At 37.8% G+C, this 27,968-nt stretch overlaps 1 protein-coding gene across 1 annotated transcript in view; it reads left to right on the top strand.

The window, feature by feature from the left end:
- MYO3B (myosin IIIB) overlaps positions 1-27,968 on the top strand; it is a 632,072-nt gene that overhangs the window by 332,827 nt on the left and 271,277 nt on the right. The window contains exons 23-24 of the mRNA XM_078146159.1: positions 7,501-7,578; positions 18,141-18,346. Coding sequence (XP_078002285.1) covers positions 7,501-7,578; positions 18,141-18,346 — 284 coding nt within the window. The remainder of the gene's footprint in view (positions 1-7,500; positions 7,579-18,140; positions 18,347-27,968) is intronic.

Genomic DNA, 27,968 nt, shown 5'->3' with positions numbered 1-27,968 from the left:
ATGTTATTTGCCTATTAAAATATTATTCCCTTTTCCAATTACATATCTATGTGAAGCTCTACCAAGAGTTTTGTAACAAACTCTCTTCCCTATCGATGATCAAGTAGCCATGCCATTAGAGTCCCAGAAGAAGTGAAAATGAACATTAAAGAAAAAAAATAGAAAAAGTAGCTGTAATAGACCAGGTAGACGAGGAAAAGATCAGTGATAGAAGCAACACAACTCAACAGATTGGGTGCAGAAGCAGATATGAGAATCCAGCTGTTTTTCATTATGCCAGACATTAAAAAGATTTGCAAAAATATGTAAAACAATTCTACTTGTCACACTAAATTTTTTATTTTGGAAAAGTTATTTCTCATAGGAATACATTGTTTATGTCAACATGTAATGATTTATTATTCTTATTTTAAATGCTTAAGAACAAATATATATTTAATTTTACCAGTTTTAATTTATACTAATTTAATTTCTAATATGATAAATATCGATAGATATAATCTGCATAAACAGAAACTCTTTGGGGGTCCTCAATAACTTTTAATAATGTAAAGTGGTCCTCAATTTTTTAGAGTGTAAAGGGGTCCTAAGACCAAAAAAATTGAGAGCCACTAATCTAAACTATAATATACATTTAGATAGACAACCCATGGAGGTCATCCATTAGTATGTATATCTATAATAGACACTGCAAATGGAAAGTGAACTGGACCCAAAATTGAACAGGAGGAGAGAAGGCTGGACAGCTTTTGGGAAATTTCTCTTGCTTCTTGAGTGCAAAGCCCAACTTTTTTATTTTTTAAAAAATAGTTAATTATTTTTATTTTTTTAATTAACAAGCATTTAAAAATCACTCTATCCTTCTAATTCTCCCATTATTCCACTGATCCCAAACTCATCTTTTGAACCCCAGTGTTCTTCTAGTAATGCCAAATGACTGTGAATTATGAATTACTACTGTCTTTAAAGATGTGAAATTAAGGATGAGAAAGGGTAATAGAAAGGCACATAGGAAACGGAGATTGGCCACAACATGTTATACATGAGGAAGTCTACTAAAGTGGTGTGGGGGAGAGCATGAGAAATACGTACAACCATACAGAAACACACAACAGGGGAAAAAGATGGGCCACTCACAGAAGCCTTTGGACTGTTCTTCTAGTTTCCCTGTTGGACAATGAAAATCCCAAAACACGTCAGGTGGATCCACTGTGGCAAATTTATAAGAGAACATTGATGAAAATCACCCAGGTTGGAGAAGTATGGATAGATTTTCATCTGTAGCACTGGAGAGAATACCCACAATGTGAGATTATTGATCCATTAGAAAACTAGTGTATTAGTGAAAGAATACCATTATCAGAGACTTTATTTTTGTAGAATTTTAGAATCAAAAGGAAGTTTTTATATTACTTGATCTAAACTCCATCATTTTACAGATGAGGAAACTAGGGCCAAAAGAAGTGAAATTATTTGCCCATAGTAGCAAGCAGCAGAAAAAGGATTTGAACCCAGAAACTCTTATTCTAGATCAAGTGTTCTTTTTCACCAGACTATGTCAGTCGAGCACTGGACCTAGAGTTAGGAAGACTCATCTTCCTGAGTTCAAATCAGGCTTCAGACACTTACTAGCTATGTGACCTTGAACAAGTCATTTAACCCAGTTTGCCTCTGTTTCCACATCTATAAAATGAGCTAGAGAAAGAAATGGCAAACCATTCCAATATCTTTGTCAAGAAAACCCCAAATAGGGTCATGAAGAGTCAGACATGACTGAAAATGACTGAACAACAACAACTGCCTTTTTTTAAATGGTGTATTATTTGGTTATCTGTTTAATGTTAGTGTTAAAATGTCATATAGTGTTACAATGAAATTTCCTGGAAAAGATGTCCTTAACTAAAGATTCCAGAGATGTCTCTGAGTAGTATTTGTTAGAGTGCAAAGTAAGCTAAGGAACCCTTTTTTGCAATTTTATTTTAATGTATTTTTATTTCCTTCATTTTATTTTATTTTTTAATGTATTTTTATTCTGAACACTAAATAAAATGGGGGGGTTATATACATATATACATATGCATATATGTATGTATATATATATGCACACAAATATATATGCATACACACATACAGTAGGACAGGAAAAGAGAAACTACAGATCTATGTTAGGTACAGCTTAGCTTTTCACAAGTTCAGCCAGTAGCTTTCAAAGCTCTGATGCTTTTCCAATATGTCATTCTGGCTTTCCTTATGTTCTCTTCTAAATTATTTTTAAAGATACCTCAATGTTTTTTTTGCTTTTTTTGGAAACACACTTCTTACTGTGCAGTATCCTTATTTGGTCTGGACAGGGTATTTCATCAGCATAGGGAATTTCATGTCAGTATGAATCACAAATGTATAGTCTTAGAGAGTTGACAAAGACACTGAGTTCCAGGATTTGTTCCTAGGCACACAGTTACTATGTGTCAGAGGTGAGACTTAAACCCAAGTGCTCTTGGGTCCTCTATCCATTAATCTACTCTATAAGAGCTGTGGATGTTAGTGGGAGAGAAAACTGATCTTTGATATCATTCCTTTTGATTCACACTGGGATGAAAGTATTGAGAAAAGGTGCAGAAACTGGGTGCTGTGAGTTTGAGGATGATATCTCCCCAGAAATTTGACCTTGGAGGTCAAAGAACTGGAGCCTGCAGAATCGTATTGATTCGGAACAGCTGCCTCTCTTACAGGAATGAGCCTGATACCCTTAAGGTATTTGTTAGCTCATTGTATCCTAAAGGTAAAACTGGAAGGGACCCAACGCAAACACCAACTTGTTCAAACTCCTGATTTTACATATAATGAAACTGAGACTCATAGGCATCCAACTGACTTGCCTACAGTCTTACCAGGAATGTCAGATGATGCCCTCTCTAGAATTCTCCCTTGAAAGTGAATTGGGAGCTCAGACCTCGGAGTCAGAAGGATCTGAGTTCAGATCAGGCCTTAGACACTTGACACTTACTAGCTATGTGACCCTGGGCAAGTCACTTAACCCTGATTGCCTCAACAAAAAGCTGAAAAAAAAAAGAAAGTGAATTGCTTGGATTGGCCTTTTGGTGTTTTGAGGATCACCTTCGTTATGGAGAAAATTGACCTCAAAGAAGAAACACTCTAAAGGCAGTCATTTTGGTTTGAATTCTTTAGGCGTCTTCTGAAGATGCTGTGGCATAAAAGACAGAAGCAGAATCATAGAACATCAAATATCAGTAAATACTTATTATTAAATGCTTACTATGTGCCAGGTGCTGTGCTAAGCACTGGAGATATGAAGGAGCAAAAGACAGCCTTTGCCCTCAAGAACCATACAATCTAATGAGAAAGTCATTTAGATGTCCTCTGAAATTATACCTGGATAAGCCTCTACTCTGTAGCATACCAGCGATTAGCCATTCAGCCATTGCTGGAATATTTCTAGAAGACAGATTGGTGGAGGTAGAGGGGAGGGTTCCACTATTCTCTAGTTTAGCAAATGTCGCTTCTGGAGAATTCTAATTGTTAGGAAGCTTTCCTTACCTCAAAATGAAATTTGGTTCTCTGAAACATCTGCCTCTCTGAAATTTTTATACATTGCTCCTAACTTTGCCCTCTGTGGGGCTAGCCTATGAAGTCTAATCCTTCTTCCTCCAAGTCACTCTTCAAATACTTGAAGGCAATGGTCATGCCACTCCTATATTTTCTATTCTCTAGGCTAAACAGCCAGAGTTTCTTCAATTGGATCTCATATAACATACTCTCTAGTCTGTTCACTCTTATCGGGGTGGCTCTTTTCCAGCTAGACTTTCTTAAAATGTAGAACATAAAACTGGACACAATAAATATGGGCTGACCATAGTAGAAAACAAGATTATAATCTCATTATTTCTGGCTATTATACCTCTCTTAATGATGCCTGAGACAGCATTTACTTTTTTGGCTACCATGTCACACTAACACACATTGAACTCATGGTCCACTAAGACCTTTAGATCTTTTCCACAATTATTATAATAGATATAAATACTCCATATTAATATGAATACTCCCTTCAATGGTGCCAATTTAAACTCATAAAAATAATAGTAATAGACAGCTTTATCATAGTACTTTATGTTCTACAAAGCACTTTATGTACACACACACACACACACACACACACACACATATATATATATATATATATATATATATATATATATATAAACTCATTTGATCTTCAGAATAACCCTTGTGAAGTAGGTGCTATTATCATTCCATTTTTTAGATGAGGAAACTGAGGCACAGAGAGGTTAAATGAGCTGCCCAGGGTTGTACAGCTAGGAAGCATTGGAGACAAAATGTGGACTCAAGTTTTTCTGATTCCAAGTTCTATGCTCAAGGCACTGTCCCACCTACCAACTCATCTACACCTTCACAGAACCATAGAATCAAATTTTTAATCAAATTGCCTAAAACCAATTCACCTACAGCCTATGGTAGAATCCTTTCTTAGTCATTTAACTGAATGACTCAAGGGGGCCAATGAATGAATGAATTTCCCCTGTAAGCTGCTGAGCAGAGGCCTGAAATTTTCCCAATTCCTCTGGAGTAAGGCCTTGTTTCTACCCAAAGCTAGATCAAAATGAAAATGTTTGATTCCAAAGGGTATTGAGTCAATCCCTCAGCATCCATTAGCACATTAGCAGGAATGAATTAATTGGGTAACTAGGTTTGCCTTAGTGGAGTAGGATCCTTAGGGAAATGGTTCCAGGCTAGTAAATTGTGTTGTCAGAAGTGAGGAACTATAAACAAAGACTCCCCAAGGCAATCTTAAAACCCCTAAGTCACCCCATCTAAGTAAGATCCACAGGAAGAGTCCTGCCTGCTGGGAATCTGAATATCAACTAGCCAATTCTCTAGGAGTCTTCTCTCCATTCCGCCAGGCCCACCGTGAATCAGCCCCAGGTCCCCAGGTCTGGCTCCTCCCTCTCTCTTCTCTTTGCCTAGTCCTGCTCCACCTGGATGAGAACCCTGTTTAAACAAACAAACAAAACACCATCAGACTTTCCAGGTCTGGGTGCCCAATTCCATCAGGCCCCCAGTGGATCTGACCTGTTTCCACTGTCCCCAACTGCCCATCTTTAGTGTGAATATTACTTCTCAATAAAGCTGACTTGTTTTATTTTTCCTGTTTTGTGTGCTCTAATGTTTCCTTACCCTGAACTTTGGTATCCTGACTCTTCCTAAATCTGTAATAAGATGAGAAGCTAGAAGAGAAAGGGCCAGACCGGAACAGAGATCCCTGAGAACAGCATAAATGTGAGGGGTGTAGACTGGTAACTAAGACATTTTACCTCCTCAATGATGTCCTCTAAATATGCCTCAGGCTTCTTTCTTGCAAACTTTTTCAGCCTGGGCTGTCCAAAACATCTCTGGGCTTTCAGAGTGCTGGGGTTCTATTGTTCAGTAGAGGTGCTGTAGAGGGAAGAAGCTCAGTTGATAATCTGCTTGTGGAAAGTTTGCTGTTAACTCCAGATGAGGGTTTTCTGCTCCAGGATCAGTCCTCTGACTCTTTTCCCTCTTACCCCATTAACAAAGTCAAACAAAACTGAATGTTACAGTTTTGCTTCAGCTGCATATTAATGCAACCAAAGCCTTAATTGGCCATTAGGCCACAGGCTACTTATGAAGAATGTTACAGAAAGTTTTTGTGGATTGTTTCACCCTCAGCCCTCAGGGAGTTGCACATTAGTCTGAGAATATCCCAAAGCTATTCCCAAATAGGATCCTAGGACTTAGACCTGGAAAGGGTTGTAGAGATGGCCTCAGGTTCCCCACTCCTGGCTATAGTCCAATTCCTTCATTTTATAGGCCCAAACCATAAAATTAGATGTCCTTGAAAGGAAAAAAAATGCAATGTATGTTAGTATGTCAACTAGAAATATACCTAGAGGCTGTACTAAGATTTTATTCAAACCAGATTTGGAGTAAAAGCATGGCTTTTCTTCAAGTCAATGTGGTTAATCCTCTGTGTAATTATCTAGATTTCATGTGTAACTTTTGAAAATTTGTTTCCGTTTTGATTCCTGGTCTTATGTATGAATTGATTTCCTTATCAAATGACATTTAAGCTTTCCTTTTCCTTCTTTGGCTCTTGCATGCAGTCTCCTAAATACCTTCTCAAGGTAAGATTTGTACCTTTATTTGAGTTGAGAAAGGTTGTGGAAAAAACTTACCATACCTCAAAAGCGGCTGCCCATTGTGTGATCCATTGAGTGCATCACATGTGCTGATAATGGCAATATTTAGTTCAAGTTCATAGTTCGTAATGTCACCTGTTCAGAGTGGATGTAACCTGCCATAGACTAAGTTAATGCTAACATGTTTTGTGAAAACCAAGTTGCTTCTTATATTTGCTTGTTTTGAGGTTGGGTTTTTGTTTTATTTGCCCAAGTTGCAATATAGCAACATAATCTGCTTGCAATTGATAGCTATAATTATTTTCATTCACAATTCCCTCTTTCAGAAGAAAGCTCCTGGTCTACTACAGTTAGGAGTGACAGATAAGTGATAATCTTTTAGTTCACTTATGCCCTTTGAGAGATTTTGTTCTCCATATTCAGACTGGAGAGAACATTTCTAAAATGCAAGTTAATCACTAGAGAGGTGTGATGATTTCAGAGTTTGACTGTCACAGAAAGAAATTGATCATTTTCCATGTCTTCTGGGGTGGTCTGCACATTGTGCTTTTTCCTGTGGACAGAGAAAGAAATAGTAGAATCCTTCTGTACCTGGAAATCTTTCCTTATGACCTGACATCATGGGATGCTCTTATTAGACATATTTTAAATCTACATGTTTTTACTATGTATCTCAATGATTGAAACATAGGAAAATATGGAGTTAACTTGGAAATTATTTTACATTTGAAAACACTTTACAGGAGTGAGAACAACATAATAAATGAATGAATGAAAAGGCATTTGTTAAGCATTTACTATGTGCTTGACACAGTGCTAAGCACTGGAGATGCCAAAACAAGGGAGTGAGACAGTCCCTGTGCAAAAGGAGTTTATGGCACTTTTAGGAAAAGACCACACACAAAAGGTCAAAAGTGTATGGGGGGGCATGATGACAGGGTACAAACGCAGCAGCATAGCTTTGGGGATAGCCTAAAAGTACAGAGTGGCTCGAGGGACCTGTCAAGATAAAGTCATATCATAACCAAGTCACTAATCATAACCAAGGCCCCAAGAAGCAGGACTGAGGTCCAGTGGAAGCAGGAAAAGGCCAGAGGGTGGGCAGCATGGCTTGGAGAAGACTGAGATGTAACATTAAGACAGCTCATTCCTCTATTTCCTCCATAGCTGTACCTACTATGATGCCAATTACTGAGACCACTCAAGTGGCTGACCATGAAGCCTTTCAGGTTCTAGAGAAACTCATAGATTGATCCAGTATCTATTTTCTCATCACTTTCTTCTGGTGTTCTGTTTGTAGGTGGACACTCTAGAAGTGATGAAGCATCCAGAGGAAACTACTAACATGAAGAGACAAACTGTGGCTTCTTATTTTCGGGTATGGTGCCTTCTGTAATTATAATGATAAAAGTAAGCCCTTGATTTATATAGATATGTGTTTCTACATAGTGCTCAAATTCTGTGACATAGAATGTGCCTAAATCTACCAGGATTTAGGCTACCTTTGACTATGAGGCCACTAAAACAGCTATGTCTCTAATATCCTAAGTTATGCTAAGTGGGTGAAAAAGTTAATATGGCTTCTAAATGTGCCTAAATTATAACCAGGGCTCTGCTTAAGCCCTGAGAAAATCTGATTCAGCATCTGATTTAACCTTCCAGATAGTACTGGTCCATATCAAGATCCTAGTAGTCCCCAACTAGTTTTTTTTTTCCTGTGGCTTGTCATCGTTCCTGAATTTCCCACCAGTAGAAAAAAGTTTGGCCAAAACCTGTGTCCCAGAGACCCCTGTTAAAGGCATATATGTTGCATGAGAGGGATAACCCATTATCCCTAACATGTTACCACAGAGTAGATTATAAGATTAGCTGTCATGCTAACTTCCAGACATTCTGAGGCAGTGAGACTTAGGAAAGGATTTTTTGGGGGAGAGAGGGGCAGGAAAGAGATCAACAGCATTGAGTATTGCCTGAGAAGGCAGATCTAGATGCAATATCATACTAAGTGGCCAGATGTAGGTAGCCTAGCTTAGATGGCACTACTTGTCTTAAAGAGAGGGATGAAGGAAACACAGAAGATAAACTTGGCTTGCTTTAGCATTTTGCCTATGACTGATTTTGCTCTCAGCATTTTTATTCAAAAAAATTTCACAAGGTGTTTTACCAATCATTTATCCTGCTCGTAGCCCTGTAAGTTAGGTAGATGGTAACTGTTATTTTATAAATCATTTTTATAAGTAGAGTTTTCTATGGAGGAAAAGAGGTGGATGAGGTACAAGCTTATGATTTCATCTGTGGGGGGAGCTCAAATATGAAAATTCTCCCTGTCAATCCAGATAAGCAAATAATCTATAATATAGTTTTAGAGAGTTGCATGGGGCTCTGAGAAATTAAGTGATGTACCCATGGTGACTCAGTTAGTATGTGTCAGAGAAAGGCAAGGCTTAAACTAAGAAATTCTTGTCTCCAAGGCTGGTTCTTTATTCCTTATTTCATGATGTTTTTCATACAGATAAAGATATAAAAATGAAATTGAGTTACCTAAAATCACAGGAGTAGAATTTTTGGCTCCCAGTCTAACAATCTAGTCATAAGCAAGGAATGAATGAATGAAAAAGCATTTATTAAGTTCTTACTAATACTATGTTAAAGAAGAAAATAAGACTCTTCCCTGAAATGTTTGTATTCGTAAAAGAGAAGGCAACTTACTGGTGATTTCCAAAAGACTTAGTGTAGTTTTAAAGCATTTAGGTTACTTCCAGGCACCAAAACAACTAGCAATCAGACCACTGTAGTTAGACCCTTTAAGTTAGCTGATTTAATTAGACTGGATTGTCTAACCCCTCTGTTCTCAAACAAGTACATTAATAGTCTTTTATTCTCTTAAGATCCTCCCCATGTGGATCTTAAATATGTTTTTCATAGTTTTCCAAAAGAAGAGTTGTGTTTGGCTTTTGTTGTTGTTTTAACTTTTTTTTTTTAGATTTGGTGCTTATTTATCAATTATAATTTGACTGTGACCAATTTTCTAATGAAATTCTGGAGGATCCTTCAATCTCTGTTTTTAGAATAAAAAGTGAAGAATGATATAAATGTGGGCTATACATAGAAAATTTTTGCATTCCTAGAAAACCTACTCATTTGTCTCTCTGAAGAACTTTGGACTAGATTGTGTGACATGGGAGACACTGGCACAGGGCTACCCAGCATGGTGTGCCTCCACTAAAGAAGGCACTGTGCTCAATGAGCAAAGCAGAGCTACAGTAGCCCAAAAGAAATGTGAGATGTGCTAATTTAGAGACATGTTCACTCCAGATGTTCACATGGACTATTTGTTCCCAACCTGTGATAGAGCCTTCCAACCTTGTATTGGTCTCAGCAGCCACAACTGGACGCACTGTACCTTAACTCCAACATTTTGGTCCTTGTCGAGAATCAAGGACAACAACCAACCAACTAATTTAACAGTTTGATAAAATATGGCATATCCCTTTCTAGGTATAAAGGGAGGTGTAAAAATACCTTTTACAGTCTGAACTAGCTAAGGCTTTGGTACAAACAAACCCATTGTTCAGTCATGTCTGATTCTTTGTGACCCCATTTGAGGTTTTCTTGGCAGAGATACTAGAGTGGTTTGCCATTTCCTTCTCCAGTTTGTTTTACTGATGAGGAACTGAGGCAAATTGGGTTGAGTGACTTGCCCAGGGTCACACAGCTAATAAGTGTCTGAGGCTAGATTTGAACTCAGGAAGATGAGTCTTCCTGACACCAGGCCCAGCATGCTGTATACTGTGCCACTTAGTTGTCTCATAAATAAATGCCATGATTTTTCTGAGCTGTGAGTTACCTTTGTTTCTGGTCAATGATAAAAATCATGACTTCATAGATTTTGCGTATTCTTATATTTCATAGTTATTCTATAATGTCTTTTAAAAAACCCCAGGCATGGAATCCAGCAATAATCATTTAGGGTCATAGGTCATTGTGGAATCATAGATTGAAATTGTGAGGAGACTTCAGGGTTCAAAAAGAAAGCTTACGCTTTGTCTACATGAAAACAGAATTTTTTGGCTAAAAATGTTATTTGGCAACCATTTTCACAACCGCAGAAAATTTTTTTTCAGAGAGAAGAAGCATTCTGTGGGTGGAATTTTCTACGCCTGAAAGTGTTACATCCTCTGGTCACACTTTTTCCTCCTATGTATAATGTCCAGTTTGTCACCATCATTTTAATCATCAGTACTTTTTACAAATAACTACTCTCAAGGAAGTTGGTTCATATTACTAATCTATCCAACTACTTAGATTAGAGTTTTAGTTTTTTTTTTTTCAAAAAGCTTATCAAATCTCCTATCTTAACCACCCTCTCTGGAAATTTCTTTAAGGATAGGCAGCTCACTGGTGTAGAGAAGAGAGTACAGAACCCAGAGTAAGGAAGACCTTCATTCAAATTTGGCCTCACATAGTTAGGGCAAGTCACTTCAAATCTCTCTGCCTCGGTTTCCTGACACATAAAATAGGAATAATAATGACACCTTCCTCTCTGTGATGAAGATCAAATGCGATATTATTTGTAAAGCACTTTGCAAACCTTGAACAGCTGTGTAAATGTTCCTATTATTATATTTCGTATTTGCTTATCTATGTCTTTGTTGCTCTCAACCCCTGAAAGGGATGTAAGTTCCTTAAGGGCAGAGTATTTACATTTTTTTGGATGTATCCCCAGTGCCAAAGCACAGTGCTTGATGGAGAGCAACCAGCCTTTTAATCTACCCCTCAACCCCTATTAAAATGGCTAATTATTCATTGGGCACTTATGGTATATCTTGCCATGTGGAATACAAGGACAAATGAGACATAATGTCTCCTTTCTTGGACTAGGATTCGTAACCTTTTTTCTCCTATTACGGACTCCTTCAGCATTCTAATAAAGTCTATGGACCCCTTCTCATAATGATATTATCAAATGCATAAAATAGATAGGTGGTTTTACAAAGGAAACAAATTTTGCTGAAATGTGGTTATCAATTTAAAAATTCATGGATCAGAGGTTAAGGACCTTACTCTAGAAGCTTATTACCATAAAGGTAAGATGTAAACACAGGAAACATTTAAATAATCATATAAGACAACAAAACAAGCTATATCACACAGTACTGTGAACTTATAGAGACAGCAAGTAAGACAATAAGCCAAGAATTCAGAAGAGGAAGAAATCACTATTAATTGAATTGGTCTGGGAAAACATCATAGAAGAACTGAAATTAGCAGGGACTTAAAAGATGGGTATAAATTGTGAAAGGAAGGAAGTCTTTCTAGAAAAAAAGGGAAGACACCCAGGTCAAAGAAGCAAAGAGAAGGGAAAATATCTCCCAGGGAATAAAAGGAGGAGAGAAATGCCTTTCATTGATCCTTCCCAGATAGATTCCCCCCAACCTTCTGCTATTTCTCTTTCATCCCTGAACAAACCTTTTCACTAGGTGTCAGAGTGTGCCTGAATTTCTTCCAGAATTGGCTTCTGAGGGTCAGGTCCATCCCATTCACCTGCCCTATACTCCCAGCCTATCCTCAGTTTCTTTCCTTGATGGTACTGCTCCATGATTGTCAAATGGTTCATTGCTAATACTGCTGGCTCCTCCCCCTTAATGTATTGTCATTATTCAGAGTCTATACAGAGTATATGCTCTTAGATATCAACTCAGGCAAGGTTAGAACAGAATAATTGCAAATAGCTAACAACTGGTGAAAGTTCAATATATGGCCAGTAAAGTTTCACACTACTTTTTGGGGTCCCTTGCAAGATGTTCCTCATTTTTTATATCCCTAATATCTAATTTGATATAATTCCCATTCTTTGTAAGCTTCCTTGTGGTAGATAGAGAGAGATGGATGGATAGATGGATGGGTAAAGAGATGATTGATAGCTTGATGATAAAACATTTATTAAGCTCTTATGTAATAAATACAAGCACACAAGACAGTGCTTGTCTTCAAGGAGCTTACATTATAATGGAGTGGGGGATGAGAAGAGTTTCAAGGAAAGAGCAAGGTGGCTGATGATTAGGGAAGTCCAGAGAACAAATCTACCTGGAAATGAAGTGACCATGGCTGGGGCACTTTAAGAAAGAATTCTTAGGGTCTGGGTTAGGAAGTTACCAATCAGGAGAACAGTGCTCAGGGTGAAGGTTTCTCTCTGGTGAGAAAGAAGCTGAAGTAGGAGTTGGATAGAAAAGTCTGAAGAGTGAATGAGTTCTACTTCCTTCAGGAGTCTACATTTTTTAAAAATGCCTTTTCTCTGCAAAAGCTTCTTTAATAGGATGCTACCTCTTAGTTATGTTTTCTTTCTTTTTTCAGCATCTGCTATTTTTGGTCCTTAGAATACATTTACCTTATGCTTTCAACAAGGTATTTTTAAATAGTTTTCAGATTTCCTGTGGATTAAAGACTTTTTCAACTTTACCTTTCAATTTTTTCCCTTAATGCCTGAATTTTGCTAGTTTCCTTTTCTAAAATTAAATATCTACACAATACATCTCCTTTAATTTTTCCCTCTCCCACTTGGATGTTGAATTTAATTATGTTGTGTTCACTATCATATATTAGTCCACCCACCAAAAAAGAGTCATATTTCATAGAATAATATCCCCATCTTACAAACTGTTTTTTTTTAAACCACCACTAAAGTCTTTTAAAATCATGATGTATATTCATGGCATTCATGGGTTTTGCCAGTGGGGAAGAGATATGCAGTAGATAGTTAATTTTAGGAAACATAGCGTGGACAGAGGTCAAAATTCCTGTCTCTGAAACTTGCTGCCAGATTTCCCTGAAACTGACCAACAATCTATTTGAACTTTAGTAGCTAAAAACTACACTAAGAGTTTTGGAACATCCTGTATATAAGAGAATAGTAGCCACAGAGGAGTGTCTCCAACAGGAAAGGCAGAGAATGGTGATGTTTTGAAGATGCCATTTGAAGTGGAAGGGGAAGAGTGCAGGATGAAAGATGAATAAAAAATACTCTTTTTCTGTAGGAATCCTTTCTTACGTTCTTTCCTCATCCTTCTCTGATGGTGGGATTCTTTTCATTCTATGCCTGCCTGATTTGCAGGGCTTAGGGATTTAGCATCAATTTACGTTCTTACTATACAAATATAGTATGGGCTACATTCAAATATGCACTTTCTGAGAGCACATATACTTATGGAGACCAAACTCATGATGAAAAGTTCTATTACAGAGAGAAGCAAATAATATTGCCAACTACAGGCCTATTTGGATATGGTCTGGGGAAGTACTCTTTGATTTTCAAAATATGACTGATCCAAGAGACTTCTAGGTCTGTAGTTGCCACTACATGGCAATGGCCATCATATTTTATTGTTAGAATGTAACTTTTAGGTCATTTCAAATTTGTGAAAAGGAAGTCTATTTCCTTCACTGTTAGAAAAAGACTTTGCCACAGGATGATGTTGATGATTGATGATGATGGTAGGACAACAGCAATAGCAGCTAGCATTTATATAGCACCTTAAGGTTTGCAAAGCACTTTACATACATTATCTCTATTTGAGCCACACAAAAACCCTATGAGGTAGATATTACAGATAGTTGTATCCCCATTATATGAATGAGGAGACGCAAGCACAGAGAGGGTAAGTGACTTTTCTCTGGTCACACAACAAGTATCCAAGAGAGGATTTAAACACAGATCTTCCTAATTATACTCTATCTAATGTTCCACACTGCTGCATAGAGACATATATGTTTTTCTGGACAACTTCTAGAATGGGATGCTCAAAAGGAGAATCTGTTTTTTTTTTAAATGACAATTTCTCATACTACTACCCAGGATCCAAAGCTGGAGGTAGAAGGTATGGGAGAGAATGGCCTTCTTCTTTGGGTTATATATGTAGTGTATATATATATACATACACACACACACACACACACACACACACACACACACACACACACACACATATATATATATATATATATATATGTATGTATGTATGTATATGTATTCTTTGAGAGTGCATACCTTACTTCTTTCTTTTATCTGGTACCCCTACTAAGTCATAAATTAACTACTATGTAACACAGAATATACTCTTTAACATAGAGTATGAGATTACATTGTTATAATGTGAACTAATTCAAAGTAGATATTAGTATATTAGTTACACTGTATAATTACAAAGCGCAGGGATCACCAACTTTTTGTGAGAAGGAAAAACCTTTTCAATTCCCCAAATGCTTTGAAATCACTATGATACTGAGTGGGTTGGAGAGGAAATGAAGGAGAATACGTATGTTAAGAATAAAGTCAACAAGTATGGAGAGAAGCACCATGGATAGCTCCAAGAGAAGCTAAGGTGAGAGGGAAGCAGTGTTGAGAGAGTAAATGGTGAGGACAGGGTAACTTTCTTAGGGATCTATAGAAAACCCTAGAGATCTACTGATTGGTTAGGTACTCAGATTTAGCCCCACCCTGACTGACGCCATTTTATTAGATAAGAACCTAATCCTTAATTTAGCGCTGCCCCCCCCCAATTCTACTATACCCTAAGGTAGCTAGAACCATTTTTCTCAACTTCTCTGGTCCTTTAGGATTAGGTTCTTTCCTGAATGATCATTCAGATGAATTCCCCCTTTAGGCAGAGTGCAACTCCAGGCAATGCTAAATACATTCCAGAGCTCACATACAAGTCTTTTTGAACTAATTTTTTTTGGTGGGTGTCCAACCTATTTTAATTTCCTAAAATATCCTTCTTTTTGCTCCTGATCTTAGCTATTTTAGTTCTAGCAGTGCAGCATGATGGATATGGTGTCAGGAAGACCTAGGTTCAAATCCTACCTCAACTATGTCCCTCTGGGCAAGAAATTTAACCTTTCTGGTCCTCTGTTTTCTCATTTATAAAATGAGCCAGTTGGACTCAGTGACCTCTAAGGTCCTTATCAGATCTAAATCTACTATCTCATAATCTCTGATTTATTCTTCATTTTACTCTTGTAGTTAAGTTTCTTCCTTCTCTGACTCTCCTCTATCCCTCACATATACCGGGTTAAAATTTTCCATTCCTAAATCCCCTTCCTTTCACTTATTAACCTTTTAAAGCACTTATATTGAAATCTTACAAGTCAGCTTTTATCTTCTGTACACAATTTTTGCATACAATTCAGGGAAAGGGGTATTCTGGACAACTTATTGGTAGGCAATTCTTGTGTTCCTAAAAGGGAAGAAGTATCCTGTGCTCTACCCCAATACTAACAATGGGTCAAAAGGTTTATTTAGGAATTTCTCTTCTCTAAATGCTGCCCCCTGTCCCCTTCACTCTGCCCTTCTCTGTCTATCCAATGTTGCCTGTCCATTCCCTATTCATGCACACTATACTTGAGCAAACACATATTTTTATTACATTATGAAGGGATATATAGTGAGATATGAGCTCCACAGCCAAGATTATTCTCACAAGTTCCAGTTTTGTGTTGTTTAGTCAACTTTGACCAAGATGATGAGTATCAGATAAACTCTTCCAGATGCCACTTACTGTTTGTTCCCTTGGTTAAATCCTTGAACTCCTTCCTACTCTATGGCAAAGGGCTCCAAATAGATTGTACACACAAACCTTTGAGTCTATGTTATTGGTACCCCCATCTCGTGATCTCCTCCAGCTTCTCCTATTTCCTTCTCACAGATTTACTCCCTCCCACAATCTCCCCAATCTCCTCATGTACTCTTTGGTTCTTGTACTCCAGTGTCCTCCTTACCCTCTCCCTAGTGCAGGGGGCTATTCCTAATTCCACTTATTGTCACAACCTTCTGGATATTGTCATACTTACAGTAACTCGCTCCCACATACATTACATCTTTGCATGCCTAAATTAAATTTGCCTTCAAAGACTCTCTATGACTACACAAAAAAAATAGTTTCATTTATTCTATAGTCAAACCTACTTTTGGACCCCATAAGTATTACCCTGCTTGATCACCCATTGTGCTTGATCAGTATTGACTTCTGGCAAAGATTTTTCACCATTTGCCTGCCTTTCTTCTCATTTTAGCTGCATTAGTTTATGATATTTATTTAAAAATTAGTTTTATGTTCTTATGGTCACTCCTCACATGAAGATTCTATTATGATAGAGACAACCTATGGGCAAGCCATTGGAAGACCCTGAGTCAATTGTCCATCATATCTCCATCCATATGATGGATCCACTGTCCATCACAACCAACCTTCTCACCTCTACCCTCCCTGCTTCCCTCCTTTCTTTCTTCCTTTCTTCCCTTTCTCCCTCCGTCCCACTATCCTTTCCTTCCTTCCTTCTTTCTTCCATTTCTCCAAATCTATCATTCTTTACAGGCTCTTTCCACTCATTAAAAAAATTCCTTTTCCCCTAATTTTAATAACAGTTGCAGTTATACCTATGGTCATGCCTTGGACTTATTGGTGACATTTAATTCTAAACAGGTTATCTATTTACAACCAGTCTTTGTGATAAAGGCCTCATTTCTAAAATATACAGAGAATTAAGACAAATTTATAAGAACAGAAGCCATTCCCCAACTGATAAATGGTCAAAGGATATGAACAGACAGTTCTCAGATGAAGAAATTAAAACCATCTTTAGTCATATGAAAAAATGCTCTAAATCAATATTGATTAGAGAAATGCAAATCAAAACAACTCTGAGGTACCACATCATACCTATCAGATTGGCCAACATGACAAAACAGGAAAATGATAAATGTTGGAGAGAATGTAGGAAAATTGGAACGCTAATACATTGTTGGTGGAGTTGTGAAATGATCCAACCATTTTGGAGAACAATTTAGAACTATGCCCAAAGGGCTACAAAAATGTGCATCCAGCAATAGCACTGCTAGGGCTACATCCCAAAGAGATCAAACAAGTGGGAAAAGGACCCACATGAACAAAAATATACATAGCAGCTCTTTTTGTGGTGGCAAAGAATTGGAAATTGAGAGGATGCCCATCAATTGGGGAATGTCTGAGCAAGTTGTGGTACATGAATGTAATGGAATACTATTGTGCTATAAGAAATGATGAACAGGCTGACTTCAGAAAAACCTGGAAAGACTTATATGGTCTGATGCTGAGTGAAGTGAGCAGAACCAAGAGGACTTTGTACACAATAGCAGCCACATTATGCAATAACTAAGAATGTTAAACTGACCCCTTCTCAGCATTACGAGGATCTAAGACATCTCCAGAGGCCTTGTGATGGAAAATGCTGTCCACATCCAAAGAAAGAACTATGGAAGTTGAATCGCTATCACTTATTTTTACCTTCTGTTGAGTTTTGTTTCACCTTTCTGATGGTTCCTCCTATTGGTTTTAATTTTTACTTACAACTTCACTAATGTGAAAATATGTTTAATAGGTATGTAAAAGTAAAGCCTATGTCAGATTGTGTGCCGTCTTGGGGAGGGTGGGGGGGAGAAAAAGGGAGAAAATTTTTCAACTCAAAAGCATATGGAAAAAAAATTTTAAAATGAAAATGAAAATAAAAAAAAATAAACAGGTTATCTACTCCTGCCTTAAAAGCTTACCATTAAAAAAAGACAACTAAAGAGACAATGTAGTCTAGTCCAATAGGTGTGGCAGCATGAAAGTGTGGGTCTGGATTATAAGTCTAATGATTAGTTTAGTAGGAGACCTTGGACATATCATGGTTTAAACATAACTGAGTTTTTGCCAAGCATGAGCAATGCATAGCACTAAATAATTACAACTGAAGAATTTTAAAGTATTAGTTATAAACTAAATCCTCATTTTCCCATATTTTTCTCCATTTCACTTCAAAGATGCCAGTAAGTTATTATAAATATAATTTATCCCGTTTGGCATTAACTTTCTGGAAGTCATTTTGTTTAGAATCTGAGATAATACGTAGTTTTTTTCCTGATAGTATTCACTGATGGATCTGCTCTCCAAAATGGTAGTTGGACAGCCTCATTTTGTCCGCTGTATTAAACCCAATGATGACCGAGAAGCCCTGAGGTTCTCTAGAGAGAGAGTGCTGGTACAGCTTCGATACACTGGAATTCTAGAAACTGCCAGTATCCGCCAACAGGGGTATTCCCACCGCATCCTCTTTGAAGAGTTTGTGAAAAGGTAGGACTAGCATCTTTAATGATATTTCTTTAAATGTGTTTATCTTCCAGTCCTCCTAATCCTTTTGTAATGGCTGCTTTTGTATAGTTTTCTCAACCCTTATATGTAACTCAATAGTTGCTATATGTATAACTCAGTAGTTATCATATCCTTACTTCAACATTGCACTGTTTTTGTTGTCAATTCAGTCATGTTTGACTCTTCATGACCCTGTGGACCATACTGTCCATGGAATTTTCTTGGCAAAGATATTGGAGTGGCTCGCCATTTCCTTCTCCAGTAGATTAAGGCAAACAGCAATTAAGCAACTTGCCCAGGGTCACACATCTACTAAATGTCTGAGGCTGGATTTGAACTCAGGTCTTCCTGACTCCAGGCCCAGTGCTTTATCCACTGAGCCACCTAGCTGCCTCAACTATTACATTATAGTTGCACTTTTATCTCCTCAACTCCATTGTAAGCTCTTAGAGGGCCAATTTTCATCTAGAGTTCTTAAGCTTCACAACTGGCACTCAATAAATGAGTAGACGATTGAATGAAAAGCATTTATTGAACACTTACTATGTACCAAGCAATCTAGAAGGGCTAGAGCCACAGTACAAAAACAAGAAAGTCATAGCCCTCAAAAAGCTAATGTTCTAATAGGAGGAGGCAACTCCATAGGAATATGGTGAACAAGGAAGGGGATTTTGGTCTGGGAAATTGCAGAGATGATGAGTGGAACTATAGAGGAGTTGACAGATAAGACACACTCTTCCCAGAAACAATGGTGGCATTGATTTAATTCTAGTTCCCAGAGCAAGAGGTGGAAAGTGGGGTAGGGGCAAATAAGGGTGGCTGAAAGGCAAATGCTAATAAGGTTGCTGGAGTAGACGGCTGGATAGAATGTAAAGTATAGACTGGTTGATCTGGGACTGGTCAGATATAGTAGGGTTATGTGAGATTGTACATACTCATGCATTGATCAAGTTCAACCCCAGGGTGAGAGCTCCAAAACCGAACAGATTAAGCCCCCAGCACATGGTGTCTGGAAGTCTAGAGTGTATTATGACAGGGAAGTTAGCAAGAATATGACTGTGGTGGATGGCTAGATGGGATATGATATATAATCTGGTTCATTTGGGGCTAGCTACACATGTTGGGTTATGCTTTTTGGATGAAGATATGTGGGGACCAGTTGTAAAGGACAAAAGTATAGGAGACCTGGGTTCTGATTTGATATAAAACCTCTTATAACATGGTAAGGCTTCCATACTTCATCTGAGAGCCCTAGAAAGGGCTACCTAGATGAAGTTACTTTATCAGATAGTCTTTGCTCCTTTCTAGTCCCCAGTTTCTTGATCTACAAAATGAGGGGATTGGATTAGATAATCATTAAGGTACATTAAAATGCTAGTATTCCAGAATTCTGAGTTATTTCCCACATTCAGCTGACAAAGTGTGCTATATATGGAGTTGAGAAGATCTGGATTCAGATTTCACCTCAGATCCATACTAGCTATGACCTTTGGCAAGTCTCTTAACCTCTCCAAGCCTTAGTTTTCCTCACATGTACAATGGGAATGATATCAGAGAATTGTTGTAGGTGTCAAGTGAAACAATGTATACAAAGTGATTTATAAACCTAAAAAAATATGACCTATTACTACTCCTACTGCTGCTGCTGCTGCTGCTACTGCTACTACCATTACTATTACTATAATTACCACTGAGGACCAAAAGTAAAACAAACAAACAAAAAAACCTTCCCCTTACTGCTGTTAACACAGGGAGAATATATGTATACATGGTTGCTTATAAATATAATTTACACAGGACTTTTCTATCAAACCTTACAACAAAGCGCTATTAGCATGAAGATGTCTGAAGCACAACCCTCCAAAATTAATCACACCACATCAGCTATTATTTGTCTTTCCTTTATGGTTATTCTATGACATGCCAAATGTAATCTCAACTACTTCTCAGTAAGAAAATGGATTCTACAGATGGTTGGTTGCCTCACTGAGTTTCTTGAAGCCTCTCTAAATCCACTGAGAAAAGAAAAATTAATAATGATAATCATAGCTAGCATTTATATAATGCTATAAGATTCACAAAGAGCTATACTTGTTATCTGATTTGATATCAAAAAAAAGAAAGAAAATAAACCTTGAAATGTAAAGTTTATTCTAAGACAGGATGGGGGATGCCCTTAAAAAAGAAGTGGTCTTTTAACTCTTTAAAAAATTCTGAAGTAGATCATGGGACTGGGGGAAATCTCCCTTTAACTTAGAAATGTGACTAGTCAAGTATTTTTAGTAGCTAAGTAGTTGAATACATGAAAATATTTAAGAAAACAGGTCAAATGCTAAACAGATTGGCACTTCTTTGTTCCTAATCAAAAAGCCATTAGACAAGTATGAACAAGAGTTTCAAAATGTCAGTGATTCTGAGGATATCAAAGATTTCTAAGCCAGCAAGTTAATTGGTATTTTGATCCTTTTCAGCAACTTAACAACAAAATGGATGAGCTAGCAGTTTTCCCCCTTGATGTTATTAAACAAATAGGTGAGCTTCTTATCTTCCTGTTCAATAGTGCTATTTTGTAAACTCTTAGCAGGAAATATGCAGACAAAACAATCAAAAGCAGGGAACACAGCCATTCAGGGTTTATCAAGTGAAGGTAAATAAAAGATAAAGTCTTGTTTAATGTAACTCTTTACCTTTTTGTATCTTCCTGTATTGGAGATGGAAACCCTAAAGTGTGGGCCTGAAGAGTTCAGAGATTGTGTTGTCTGGTTGCAGGATGTTAAAGGCCTTCTTCTGAAGTCACCTCAAGTTATAAACCCTGATTTATTGAACCTTAAATAGAGCCTCCTTCTCCTCTTCCTGCCTTAACATTTTCAAACACCACCTAGAGTCGCGAGCCAATCCAGGGTCACCTAGCTCCAAAGCCATCATGCTGCTGTTCTCTGACCATCTTCTGTCCATTTAACAACCATCTTCCTGACATACCGTTGCTCATATCCTCTAACCTCCTATTCCACCTTTAGCTCTGGAATAGTAATCAAAGCATAAGTCTTAGAGCTGGGAGATATCTTAGAACTCAGTGAATACATCCTTCACATTTTACAAATAAGCAAACTGAGGCTCAGTGATTTGCTCAGGTTCAAACAGGTGGCAAGTGTTGGAGGTAGATTTGAACTTCACTTTTAAAGACTCATGATGGAAAATGCTAACCACATCCAGAAATAGAACAATTGAGTCTTAATGCAGATTGAAGCATTGCCTTGCATATGGTAAACACTGAAATTCTTTTTCATTCATTCATTCATTCAGCAATGAAGCTTTTAAAGTTACTTCTTGGTGTGCCTCTCCCCTCAGCAACCACGCTGAGGGCCAATTGTCCTGGTCACTGGAAGCCCAGTGAGCAATCTTTCCCATTACAAGTTCAGAAGCAAGAAGTGAAACTGGTGACCTAGGAGATCATAGGGTGCTTTAGCATCTCTTTGGTTTCTGTGTGTCTGCCACAGTGTGGACAGCTTGGTATTTATGCCCAGTTTCATGTCCATATGCACAGGTAAGATATGTTTGTATGAGTTCTGACAAAAGTCCATAGTCTAGTAACCCAACCAGGATTTTTTTATACATCTAGATACTTTATTCCTTTACATGATTTAATTTGAATGTATACTCTCTCCACCAATACAGATAGCAACTCTTTGAAGGCTTAGTAGATGGTCTTTGCTTATTACTTTGGTAAAAAAGAAAGAAAGAAAGAAAGAAAGAAAGAAGGAAGGAAGGAAGGAAGGAAGGAAGGAAGGAAGGAAGGAAGGAAGAAAGAAAGAAAGAAAGAAAGAAAGAAAGAAAGAAAGAAAGAAGAAAGAGAAAGAAAGAAAGAAAGAAAGAAAGAAAAGAAAAGAAAAGAAAAGAAAAGAAAGAAAAGAAAAAGTTCATCACCCCAGCCTGAGAGTAAGCCTCTCTAAACATAGCTAGAAGTTGGTCAGCAGGCCCATACCTGATGCCTTTTCAGCTTGGTAGGACTTGTCAAGGCTTACATTCTCTTGGAATATCCCTAGAGGCCCCAGGGCCACTTCCATGTTATAATGAAGCCATGTAAGACCCTAGTGGAGGTTTCAAAACCAGGACTGGAAAGGTCAGAGAGCCATATCTGCCTTACCTACAGAGGAGGGAGGCTTTCAAGCATCTTGCCCTTCTCCCTCTCACTATCCTTTTCCCTCTAGATATCATTCTTGTAGCCTTCTCTATCTACCTCTTCTCTTCTTTTCCCTTTATCCTCTTCATTATTCTCCCTCATTACCCTATCAACTTTTTCATCTCTCTTTTTTAGAACCTTTTCTCCCCTAGTCCTGATTTATGATTTGGTACATAGACTCCTTCCATAGGATGCACATGGTAACTGTCTAAAATTTACAATTTTAAAAGAGTTTCCTGGGACACTAAGAGGTTACTTGACTTATCCATAATCAAACAGCTAACATGTGCCAGAAGCAAGGCTTCAACCGAGGTCTTCCTGACTCCAAGGCTGGCCTTGCATCCATTTTACTACCGTTTCTTGCTCTCACTAAACTTTAACCAACTGGCTGATGACATGCAGTGACAAGCCTCTCATAAATGGTGTTTCACTTCCACGAAACATTTTTAATAGAATACTGACAGATCATAAGACTTGGGGTAATTTAAAAATAATTCCTCATTAGGAAAGGATTAGGGGCTTCTTGGCTAGATGATCCCTAAAATTCCTTCTAGCTAGAAATTCTGAGATTAGAGGCTGTTTTCTTTAGGAGCTTTTAATATATCCAAAAGTTGATTTTTTGAAAAACAAAAGAACAATAGAGTTAGAATGTTAGGATATGATATGGTAAAAATACTACCTCTGACATTTATTAACAGTGTGACTGGTCAAATCATTTAAATCTCCCTGCGCCTTAGTTTCCTCATGTGTTTAAAAAAAAAAAGGGATTTGGACTAGATGGCTTCAGAGGTCCCTCCTATCTCTAAATCCTGTGCTCTACTACTTAAAATCGGTGTTTCTCAGGGGCAGCTAGGTGGTGCAGTGGATAGAGCACTGGCCCTGAAGTCAGGAGGACCTGAGTTCAAATCCAGCCTCAGACCAAACACTTGACACTTACTAGCTGTGTGACCATGGGCAAGTCACTTAACCCCAATTGCCTAAAAAAATAAAAATTAAAAAAAAATAGGTGTTTCTTGGGGACAAAAGAAAAAAGATGTATGACATCACATTTTTGGTTTTTGTTTTTGGCTAGGCAATGAGGTTAAGTGACTTGCCAAGGGTCACACAGCTAGTAAGTGTTATGTGTCTGAGGCCAGATTTGAACTCAGGTCCTCCTGAATCCAGGGTGGTACTCTATCCACTGGGCCACCTAGCTGCACCTACATAACATTTTTAATGTGCTAATTCTCTCTAGACAGTGAGATGGAAAGAGCTGGGGCCTCGGAACAGGAAGACCTGAGCTTGAATCTTGGCTTTGCCACTAATTAGATGTGTGACCTTAGTCAAGTCTTAGTTTTCCTCATCCATTAAAAACGAAGGGGCTTGGTTGACCTCCAAACTACCTTCAGTCTCTGACATTTTGTGACTTTTTGATTCTGTTAAAGACTGAGACTTTAATGCATTATTTATTCAGTACACCATTGCTTTGCTGCCCATAGATAACAGCTGTAAGTCACTACTTCCTCTTAGACTTGCTAGAGTTTAGGTGTATAGATTGTATAGAATTTATGTCCTCTGGTTTATGGATACAGTTTGGTACCATACCTATAGTAAATGTAAGTAGTATATATTGGAGACTGACTGAATATGTTGTATGTAAATAAATTCATTCACATGATGTAGAGGAAAGATCATGGGACTTCTGAATCAGGAGAAACCTGGGTTCAATCCTGACTTCCACACTTATTAGCTATGTGACCTTGGGCAAGTCACTTCTGTCTTCCTCTATTTCCTCATCTGCAAAATGAATATGAAAATACTTACAATTCCTACTTCCCAGTGTTGCTGTGGGGGATGAACATAGCAAATCCTTTAAGAGCTATACAAATATGGGTTGTTGTTTCATGGAAGCAAAGTCCACTTAACTCCAAGTGGCAACATAGTTCCCTTTCAGAGTTTGAACAGGTAGTCAGATTAGTGTCAGCCATTAACTGCTGCTATTTTCCTATGTTTAAAGTTAGTTATAAAATAAGGGGTCACTGAGAAGCTATTTTCTTTGTATATAGGACATGCTTTCATTAATGCTAATGGCAGCGATATACCTAGGGAGTGGAGAAGGTAGCCTCAGCTTTGATCTCTGCTTTTATGTTTCTGTATATGTGAAATTTCAAGTAAAGGTCACTTTTCATGTTCTGTTTCTCTGGCAAAGCGAATTGTAACTGAAGATATATTCGCATATGCTTTGTTTATTCTACAACATTCTAAGTAATAACCATTTAAATTATGACTGTTTTAGAAATTAGTTTTATATTCTGACAATCCATCCACCTTGCTCCCTCTTTCTTATTAGAGACATCTAATTTTCTTTTCAGATGTCTTTCTATTGCCCTCATCTAGAACCTTACAATTTTGTGTCATCTGGTTTAGGGAATTTCCAGCAAGGAAATAAGGCTTCCCTTTCATGTTGGTTTTCAGACACAGTAATCCTAGGACTATTTGGGATCTGTTTAATGTGTACAACGCCTTAAATTTCTCCTTTTCAGATGTTTCCTTTGAACAGTTTCATGTTTCTAATTGTTCTTTTTCCATGTTTTTTCTTTGTGATTAAAATGGGATTTATTAAGGATTGTAAATTTATCAGAACACCTGGCTATGATAGAGAAAAAAAAATGAAAGAGCTGGATAGTGGGACCACGGCACATTCACACAAAATGACTTTAAAGTAAAAGGATAGATTTTTTTTATAGCAAATATAGTAGAATTTTCATGTCCAAATGAGTATTGTTCTCTTCCTTGTAGCCTTCCTTAGAAGTTAACCACTTATTCAAAAGATGGAAGCATTGCTGAAGACATTTTTAAAACTCCTATTTCATAATTGCTCTTAAAGCCTTTTAATGAAACTCATGAGAAATGGCAAGTCAAGTCAACTGATTAAGCCCTTACTGTGTGCCAGGCATTGTTCTAAGTTCTGGGAATACAAAGAGAAGTGAAAAGTCTTTCTCCTCAAGGAGCTCCCAGTCTAATGAGGGAGACAACATGCAATCAAGTAAGATATATGTGGGATAAATATGGTTTCATGATTTTGTAGCAACATCTTTTTTTTTTAACAAAAGAAATCATTACCACATTTGCTCGCCCACTTTATTCATTAGATTTGGCTATGAGTGGTTCTAAAAATCAAATCTACCTTATTTGTAACCTTTTGAGAATGCTTGAAAAAATGTATCACAGGCTCAGAGAATTTTTTTTCCAAAATAGTTTCAACAATGAGTTTTTCAAGTGCAAAAAATATCCAGCCTCCCAAGATGACAACTTTACAAAGGAAAACATTCATCTGGAAGTATAAGTTTTGGAATGCCTGTTTAAAAATAATTCTTAAGGACAGATGTCATAGAATGGCAAGATGCAGGGCTGCTGAGAATACTAAGTATTTGGGGTTATAAGCATTTACTGTCTAACATTTATGAAGCCCTGATGAAATGTTATGCTCAGTGCAGAAATAGAAAAGGACATGGTCCCTGATTTAATGGAAATTATTTTTTGAAAAGAACTTAGCCCTTGCCTTCAAGTTCCTCAGCCTCCTCACCCCCATGACCTACATCAATCACTCCTTTTCTGCCTTATATACCTCCATAATTTTGACACCTCCATGATCTTAAAATGTGAAATTCTTCCTTCTAACCATAATGTCGTACCCTTCCATCTCTCTCCCTCTTCTCTGTCCTCCCAATCCATCATTCCTGTTCTGGCTTCATATGCCTTTCTTCAAAGGCTTGGTCTTTAAGTTGACTGGCTAACTAACCCCTGTCCTCTACCCATGACTCTTTGCTCCATTGTCCTGTTTCTACTCGTGTCTTGCCAATCCTCAAACCTAGATCATTATTTCCTTTAACTCTACTTCTAAATTGCTGGAGAAAAATCATATCACTTTTTCCACTAAAAATTCATGTTAACTAATCTCAACTGGACCCAGTATGCCAAAGAGGAAAACTCATTCTTCTTCAATTGACTTTCCATTATGGTTACCTCAGCAACTGTATTCAAATGTCAAAGGCAGTTTGGTGTGGTGGGAAAATGCTGGATTTGGAGTCAGAGGACCTAAATTCAAATTCTGGCTTGGATACTTATACCTGTATGACCTTGGGCCTCTCTGGGCCCAATTTCAAATTCTACCTCTCTGGGCCTCGATTTCCTCTCCTGTAAAATAAAGGGATTGTAGTAGATGACCTTTTAGGCCCCTTCCAATTCCAAATCTATGATCTTCAATCTCTCCTTACCTTCATCCACTCCCTTATCAATAGACGACCTTGCCTCCTACTTTACCAAGAAGATAATAATAATAATTGTAATAATTTTGTTGTTGTTCATTTGTTTCTGATTCTTTGTGACCCTATTTGGGGTTTTCTTGGCAAAGATACTGGAGTAGTTGGCCATTTCCTTCTCCAGTTCATTTTACAGATGAGGATACTGAGGCAAACAGGGTTAAGTGATTTGTCCAGGGTCACACAGCTAGTAAGTGTCTGAGGCCAGATTTTAACTCAGGAAGATGAGTCTTCCTGATTCTAGGCCTGGCACTCTATCTACTGCATCACCTAGGTGATGATGATGATGATGATGATGATGATGATGATGATGATGATAAAAATGACAACATTTATATAACTCTTTAAGGTTTTTCAAGTGCTTATCCCCATTTTATAAATAAGTAAACTGAGGCACATAAAGGTTAAAAACCTTTGCCTAGAGTCATACAGGTAGTAAATATTTGAGGTAGAATTTGAATCCAGATCTTCCTGGCTTAAATACAGTGCTCTATCTATTCTACCACCTAGCTGCTTCTAGATCACAGCCTCTAGAATCTGTCATAAACTGCTTTATCTCCCTACTCTCTCAGCTCTCCCTCTACACATACACACACACACACACACACACACACCCCACACACACACCACACACCCTTAACCCAATGTCTCCTTATTTGCTTCAGTCTCTGAGAAGGGAAGTAGCCCTTCTCCTTGTCAAGGCTAACTCTTGTTTAGTTTCTTCCTATCTCCTCCACAGCACTGGCCCAACAGTCACTCCTCTTTTCTCTCACTTTCAATTGATCTCTTTCTGCTAGTTGCTTCACTGTGACTTAAAACCTGCCCAGTTCTCCCCCAGCCTTAAAAAAAAAAAAGCCTTCACCCAACCTTGCTATCTCCTCCTTTTTGGTGCTGAGCTCCTCAAGGGGGTTGTCTTCTCTCACTAGGCTCTCCCATACCACCAACTGACAGTCTTCCAACCCCACCAATTACCTAAAATTGTTACCCTCCAGGTTACCCTCAATCAGTCAATCCAAGATATCTGATGACTTCCCATTCTTCATCCTCCCTGACTTCTCTTTATCTTTGAACACTTTTTTAACCACTTGCCCTTTCTCTAGCTGACTTGTTTAACTGTCACATA

The sequence above is a fragment of the Phascolarctos cinereus genome, unplaced genomic scaffold, assembly GCF_003287225.1.
Source record: "Phascolarctos cinereus isolate Bilbo 61053 unplaced genomic scaffold, phaCin_HiC Scaffold_726;HRSCAF=1367, whole genome shotgun sequence".
NCBI lineage: Eukaryota > Metazoa > Chordata > Mammalia > Diprotodontia > Phascolarctidae > Phascolarctos > Phascolarctos cinereus.
The sequence above is the reverse complement of the archived record's forward strand: the minus strand, read 5'-3'. Positions and strand labels throughout refer to the sequence as shown.